This window comes from Stegastes partitus, unplaced genomic scaffold (assembly GCF_000690725.1).
Source record: "Stegastes partitus isolate 25-593 unplaced genomic scaffold, Stegastes_partitus-1.0.2 Scaffold1271, whole genome shotgun sequence".
In the NCBI taxonomy this organism is placed as follows: Eukaryota; Metazoa; Chordata; class Actinopteri; family Pomacentridae; genus Stegastes; species Stegastes partitus.
The window spans coordinates 94996-102073 of NW_007579002.1; the positions used below are offsets into that span (position 1 = coordinate 94996).

Consider the following 7078-nt stretch of genomic DNA (forward strand, 5'->3'; position numbering starts at 1 on the left):
CCTGATCTCTGGATCTGACCATGAAAACTAATAAGAAAACAATCCTGAGCTGTGGGAATGCAGGGGAATATTAACTGACAATGCATCTAATAATAAAAAGGCATTTGAGCAGGACTTTGCATGGATCCCTTGCTTTGGCAGTCAGCAAAGGCTCAGAGGTGGAGCGTGTCTGAGGCATAGAAAGCGTAAAAGACTTAGAAAGACAGCGTCAGCCTTCAGCACGTCCCCAAAATGATGAGACGACTGCATAAAAACACAAAGAGTTGCAGTTAGTTGAACATAGGCTCATTCATGATGAGCCCACACGCTGGGGCTCATCTTTGGAAATGGTAGAGCCACAAGCTGTTGGTGCTGTTCTTGCAGAAGATCGAAGAAGTGGCATCTCATGCCTAAAGGTACGGACATTACAGTTTTAGAGAGTGTAAAAGAAGTGCTCGGCCCATTCAGCTCCTTCACTGATGCTCTCAGTGGTGAAAAGCACACCACTGTCTCCTGTGCTCCCTCTGAGATGGAGGATTTTCTCAGCATGAACTGTTGAAGGCAGTGACACCACCCTGAAAGGCAGATGAAGGAAATAATAGCCAAAGATTTAAAAGACAGATACCAGGATAGGGACCTACAGTTGCTATTAAACACAGCTACTTTTCTTGACCCACGTTTTAAGCGTAGCTTCACCAAACTGAAAGATGAGGTAAAGCAGCATCTTCTTGATGGCCTGAGGAGCATCCCAAGTCTTCAGCTTTTGTCTTGTCCAAGCCAGCAAAGAAACCACGAACTGACTTAAAGGGACTGCTGTTGGACATTCAAGGAGAGAAGAAACAGCCAGATGCACCTCAAGAAGCTGAAGCGACACCCACAGAGCGTGATGATCCAGAGTACAAGCTGAACAATGAGCTGGCTTTGTACTTAACCCTAACCCACAACAACATCGGCTAACGTGGTGGAAAGCCAATCAGAATAGCTGGCCTCACTCGGCCTTTTTTGCCAAAAAGTACCTTTGCATAGCTGCCTCCAGCTGTGCCTCCAGCTGTGCCTCCAGCTGTGCCTCCAGCTGTGCCTCAGAGCGTGTCTTTAGTGCATCAGGGCTAATATCCACCCCAAGGAGGGCAAGACTGCCAGAGGAGCACATCGACATGCTGCTGTTTACTGCAAAGAATCTGCAAATTGCAAAGCAAACTCAGGCCCGAGAGACGTCCTCAATGAGAGGACAAGAGAAAATGTGGTTTAGAAGATCTGCATGTTTCACGGTGCTGCACTTTGTAGTTAGTCGATTGAACTTGATTTGATATTTGCTTGTTGAATGCACAGTTCTACAGGCTGACGAGCTTATTAATAGTCATTTATTCTGTTCTGAGTCTTTGTTCTGGTTCTGAACGTTCTTGGTTTACACATCACTTTTTGCACTTTTCATTGGGTCCTAAAGTCTGTTTATTTGCAACTTTGGCTGAACTTTGGAGTTGTGTTCTTGAATATGACGTTTTCATACTGAGTGGTACTGCTGAAAGCTTTTCTATATTTTAAGAAACATTTATTTAACGTTTGACATTGTGTGACATGTTTAACTGCGTCTGGTGTGGACGGTTAAAAAATTAAATTGTTATTTTTTATACCTCAACAAAGTCCAACAGACAGGAGGTGTTTCACTGTAGGATCGAAATCGAGTTTAAAATGTTAGCATCGTGACAACCCCGATGTTCATACAGGATCAGTGTGAGGAAGGAGACGTGAGATGTAAAAGTCCGTTTGGGTCCACAGCGCTACAGAAGAACCCAGCAGACAGCTCCACGGGCTCACACGGGCCCTCCTGATGCCTGCAGCTCTCTGCCTCACAGCTGAAGGAACTCAACCTTGTTCGGCGGGTCCAACTGACCGTGCTGACGTCCAGCGGCAGGATGAAGACGATGAGGAAGCACAGGTACCACGCCAGCAGCGTGCCGAACAGAACCATGCGCTGCTGCTTCTTGAAGTCTCCATATCGGTGCAGCAGGAACAGTGCCAAGAAGAACACCACCACGATCTCGATACCAAGAGCCGCCCCGCTCATCCTGCTGCAACGCCTGCGACGCTACACCTGCAACACAAGCCAGCAGATGGACAGAATCAGACACAGCAGCTGCAGCAACCAGAACACCTCAGAGGTCCATCGGTTCTGGTCATCGGCTCTGATCATCAGTTCTGATCATCGGTTCTGGTCATTGGTTCTGATCATAGGTTCTGGTCATTGGTTCTGCTCATCGGTTCTGACGGAGAAACATCTGATTAACACTGAAGAGCCACCAATAGCTGAAAGGGTCTGACTGGAAATAAACCAGTCTGACTGGAGACAAACCAGTCTGACTGGAGACAAACCAGTCTGACTGTGTTGCAGTAATGAACATAACTATGAATCACTGACCTGAAACCATGAAAGGCTCTTTGTGTTGCTAGTCTGGGGGGTTGGGGCTCCAGTGGTCTGCATCACTGGGAGAACTGGGCTCTGACTGGTTTCAGGCAGCGTGAACAAACCAACTGTATCTGAAAGTGTCTGAATAAGTTCACTGCAAAGTAAAAGTTCAGCACAGACACACAAGCAGTAGCTATCAGGACTGAACCAGGCTGAAGTTCCTGTTCGTCTACCAAACCTTGATGATGAGTATTATTTATATGAGTGTCAAATACGGAGAATCACACCAATCATCACCTTCTGATTAAAAACACAACAACAGGACGCAGGTCAGCAGGGGGCGGCCATATTGTCAGCTGATCATGTGATCACATGATTCCAACTGTGTGACTCTGATCCTGATGTTTAACCCAAATATGGTCACATGACGTTTACAGAGAGATTCAAGGACGATTGGTCAGTCTTCAGTCATCAAATGTTAGAGAATTATTAGAGAACCATCAGATATTTAGGTGATCAGCAAAGGTCTGAGAGCCTCAGCAGCAGGCAGGTGTTNGACAAAGATCACATGAAGACCAGACTACAAAATAAAAGCTGCCAACAGAAACAGGAAGACGAGACAGAAACAAAAGTTTAACTTGACCCCAGAGTGAACCATGACACCATGTGGGTCCTGCTGCCCCTGTGTCGGTCCTGCTGCCCCCCGTAGGTCCTGCTGCCTCCGTGTCGGTCCCGCTGCCCCCGTGTCGGTCCCGCTGCCTCCCTGTAGGTCCCGCTGCCCCCGTGGGTCCCGCTGCCCCCCGTAGGTCCTGCTGCCCCCATGTTGGTCCCACTGGGCGGCAGGAGGCGTGGCTGACAGACGGCCAGGTGGGTCACACCTCCAGGAAACCAGCAGCTGATGAAGACGTCAGCACAGACGTCAGTGATGTTTCTGAGGAAGACTGAAGTGAGCATGTCAGCGGTACAAACAGCTCCGACCTAAAACACTCACTGTCTGGTCAAACAGAGACCTTGGAGTCTTTGTGTCTTGGACCCTGATTAGAAGACCCTGATGGTAAAACTACCAGAATGAACAAAACTTTCAGAGGCACACACACGAGTGGACGAGGTCTTCTGGTACACACTGCATGTCAGGACACGTCAGTGTCATTTTCATCAGTTATCTTTGAATGAGTCTAAGAGGATCCGCCTGAAGAAGAGAACAACCTTCCAGACTGTGTGGAGCTCCTGTAGACTGACCAGAGAAGACTCAGAGGGTTCGGGCTCTCTGAGGGACTCAGTTCAAGGTCTGAAGACTTTCCTCCTCGTCTGCAATCGTTTAGCTGCACCAGCTGCAGAATGAGCACCTCCAAGTGTTCATCGTGAAAAGTCACTCCAGTATTCACATCACGGTGGATAAGACAGTAGATTCTTTTCTCTTGTTCCGAATTTTGTTCCACTTTACTTAAATGTGAATGTAAACAGCTGATATGACGCTTTTATTGTCTGCTCTTAACTCAGTTTGCCCAAACTTGTGGTTCTGGTGGTGCTGGGATAGAATATTATTTGTAACTTCTAGAGGAAAACCAACTGTTCATGCTGATGCTGGCAAAGCACCCTGGCCCAGGTTGAAGAGCGTCTCTGACCCAGTTCTGTGGGCCAGAGATGACACTTGTGTCTTACTGGTTTCAGTCTGCCGTTCCCCCACCCACACTGTCACTCACATGCCTGACTTCTCATTTCACAAGTTCTCCTCACACATCCTCAGCTTCACTTCCTTCATTCTGTCTTTCTTCATCCACTTGTTTTCATGATCTGACTCCATGATCTGCTCAGCGGGTAAGTTCTCATCTAGACTACAATATGCTGTGTGTTCTGTTCATCTGAACTCCTTCCATGCTGATGTTCCACGTGTGCTTCTTATGAGCCCCGTTAGTGAAACATCCTGTCTGGTGAACTATCTGACCTCGCTCACGTTGAAATGAGTCGCAGCTTTCCTCTGTGCGACTGACAAAATCATCTTTTTTATTGTCAAAGAAATACATCAGATTTACTAAATGATGAAAATAAGTTGGACGGCTCTGCTCTCAGGAAGGTACTGAGAACCTGAATGCAGCTGTTTGTCCTTTGTTTTAGTTTCCTTTGACAAATAACCTGTTTTACTGTACAGGGTAAATATAGATATGTCTATATATATATATAGACACACATATATATATATGTGTCTATGTGCCACATTTGTGGCTGCAGATTCTTATACAGGTTCCTCCTCAACGTGATAAAGATGTTTGCTTGTAACTATTATATATACAGTATATGTGTGTGTGTGTGTGTGTCTGTGTGTCTGTGTGTGTGTGTGTCCATGTGTGTGTGTGTGTCCATGTGTGTGTGTGACTCCCAGCAGCTCTGACAGCATCAGTGGCCGTCAGCAGCAATCAGACCATCAGACAGTTTTATCTCAATCCTTTCAGTGGACTGGTTCTGATCCAACACACTGAGTGTTTCAGTCATTTATTAGAAATGCTCTGATGCATTAAACGCATCATTACAGCCCTAAAATACTCCATCGTGTGTATTAGCACTGTTTGTTTTACAATAAACATCCTAGAAACCATTTTTATATGTTACAGACGTATTTTGTACCGTTTTAGACACGATGGCCTAAAACTTGAACATATATATTTGACAACTTTGCAAACCTCTGGATCCACTGGAACTGATTTTGAATTTCTTGTAATTAAACAGGTTTAGAAACATCTTCAGAATGAACCTCTGCTGATTTTAGGCTTGTCAGTGCCTGTAAAACGGTGTTAGGGTTAGGCAGTGAGACATGTCAGCCTGTGGGAGGCTTTGACTGTGGTTTACTCAGTCAGAACAGAGATGATCGATTCAGGCAGCACAGCGCTGCAGTGATACCACACGGAGAACCGCCTGCTCACTGCTGAATGCAGTTGCGGTGCACGTCGCTGCAAAGCACGCTGTCCTATTATTTCCTGTGTGAGGCCCAGATGCAAACAGACAGAAGCCACCACATCCTGACCTTGTGAGTGGGAGCAAGTTTTCTATGTGTAAAAATGTCACGCATCCAGGCAAAGCACACAGAAAAACGTTTTTTAAAAAGTACATTAAGGTGGTTGACTTGTTCTACATATAATATAATACATAAGAAAACATTTGAGTCTGCAGATACAGACACAGCATCACAGGGAAATGAACTTTTTTAGACAATCTTTTGAACAATGAATATTTCTTCAGAATCTACAGTCGTCCTCAGATGTGCTCCTGCCCTCCCATTGAAGGAGGAAAACAGCTTCAGTCACTGAAATAAGTTGGAATGAACAAAAGTAATAATAAATAAAATGTAATGAACATCATGACGTTGCTTTGAATTGTGCTTCAACAGAAATATTAAATCNGTGTCATAAATAAACTGCAGCTTTCACGGTGACAAACCAGAACAGACAACGACGGTCTGAAGCTCTGCACACTGACAGGAAGCTGACATCACATCCTATCAAAGCCCAGTTGGACCCGTGACTGGTTCTGCTGGAACCTGCTCATGTTCTCAGCTAACGGGCCACCATGGTCCAGCTGCTCACGTCGGTTCTGATGATGACCTGAACTCTGCACAGAGAGGAGACCACAGGTTCTCTGGAGCTCTGCTGGTTCCGCCCTTCTGCTCCACATTAGAATAATTACCACATTTCACAATCCTGAGAAGAATTTCAGCAGCATCTCTCCCTCTCATGTGCCTCCTGGTCCAGTGTCTTAGAACAGATTGTGTCTCTATCTGTTGTTCCACATTTTATCTCGTTTTTTCCTGTTTCTGATATTTGAGGATCAATAAAGGTTCTCGGAACCAGCAGTGAATAAACGTGTTCCCTAATCAGCCCTGCAGACTCACCTGTCTGACAGGTAACACCAGCTGCAGCTAAGCTACGTTAGCATCACAGCTAGCTAGCCCTGCTAGCGTCCAGCGGACCGACGTGTCTCTTACCGGTCTTCTCTGGGACTCTGTCCGCCTTCAGGGCTCTGCCGGACGGTCACGGCTGCTCCGCTGCGGTCGCTGTCTGCCGGTTCACCGTCAGTATCTGCCGCTCCGAGGTCCGTTACCGGAGCAGCGTCGGTCACATCCCGATTCTACCGGAGGGATCACGGGAGCGGACGGTGACGTCATTGACAGGCGAGCCGCGGCTCTGCGCCTGCGCGGCAGTTTGTCTGTTTGTTCCTCGTCATCCCCGCCCCCCGCAGGACAGCAGCGGAACTGCAGGTAGGACCACACCTGGAGGCCGGAGGCAGGTGTGTTAGGGTGGAGCGGACGGAGCAGAACATCATGATGGAGCACAGTCCTGGTTCACTGCTGACCTGCTGAACCAGAACCTAACTGGACTCAGCAGTAAACCAGCGCTGAGCTGTCTGCTGATGAGCTTCACAGAGTCGGAGCGACATGATGGTGCTGCCTGTGGACGGAGCTCTGATCAGACGACAGCAGCGGGTCACTGATCTCTGCAGAGGTCATGTTTCACAGCCACAGTGCTCAGAAAGCTCATATAAGACAAGATAATTCATATAATGAATACATTATAATTAATATGATATTTATATATGAGCTCAGAGCAGCAAACACAGAGAGGATGCTACGATGTTCAGGTGTAACTGTGGATGAAACACAGAGAATAAAGGTTGATAGATAGATAGATAGATAGATAGATAGAT

The 7078-nt window shown here is 46.8% G+C and overlaps 1 protein-coding gene, 1 long non-coding RNA gene and 1 pseudogene across 2 annotated transcripts in view; 1 reads left to right on the forward strand and 2 right to left on the reverse strand.

Annotated features, from left to right (window-relative positions):
• Window positions 1–1128: 1128 nt before the first annotated feature.
• LOC103369325 (uncharacterized) overlaps window positions 1129–7078 on the reverse strand; it is a 10135-nt gene continuing 4185 nt past the window's right edge. The window contains exons 3-4 of the long non-coding RNA XR_520823.1: window positions 6404–6411; window positions 1129–1139 (exon numbers count right to left, since the gene is read on the reverse strand). This is a non-coding gene — a long non-coding RNA (uncharacterized LOC103369325). The remainder of the gene's footprint in view (window positions 1140–6403; window positions 6412–7078) is intronic.
• On the reverse strand, window positions 1146–6554 carry LOC103369324 (LMBR1 domain-containing protein 2-B pseudogene; annotated as a pseudogene).
• Window positions 4104–7078, forward strand: part of LOC103369323 (probable GPI-anchored adhesin-like protein PGA55) — a 6553-nt gene continuing 3578 nt past the window's right edge. The window contains exon 1 of the mRNA XM_008298012.1: window positions 4104–4201. Coding sequence (XP_008296234.1) covers window positions 4186–4201 — 16 coding nt within the window. The 5' untranslated portion in view covers window positions 4104–4185. The remainder of the gene's footprint in view (window positions 4202–7078) is intronic.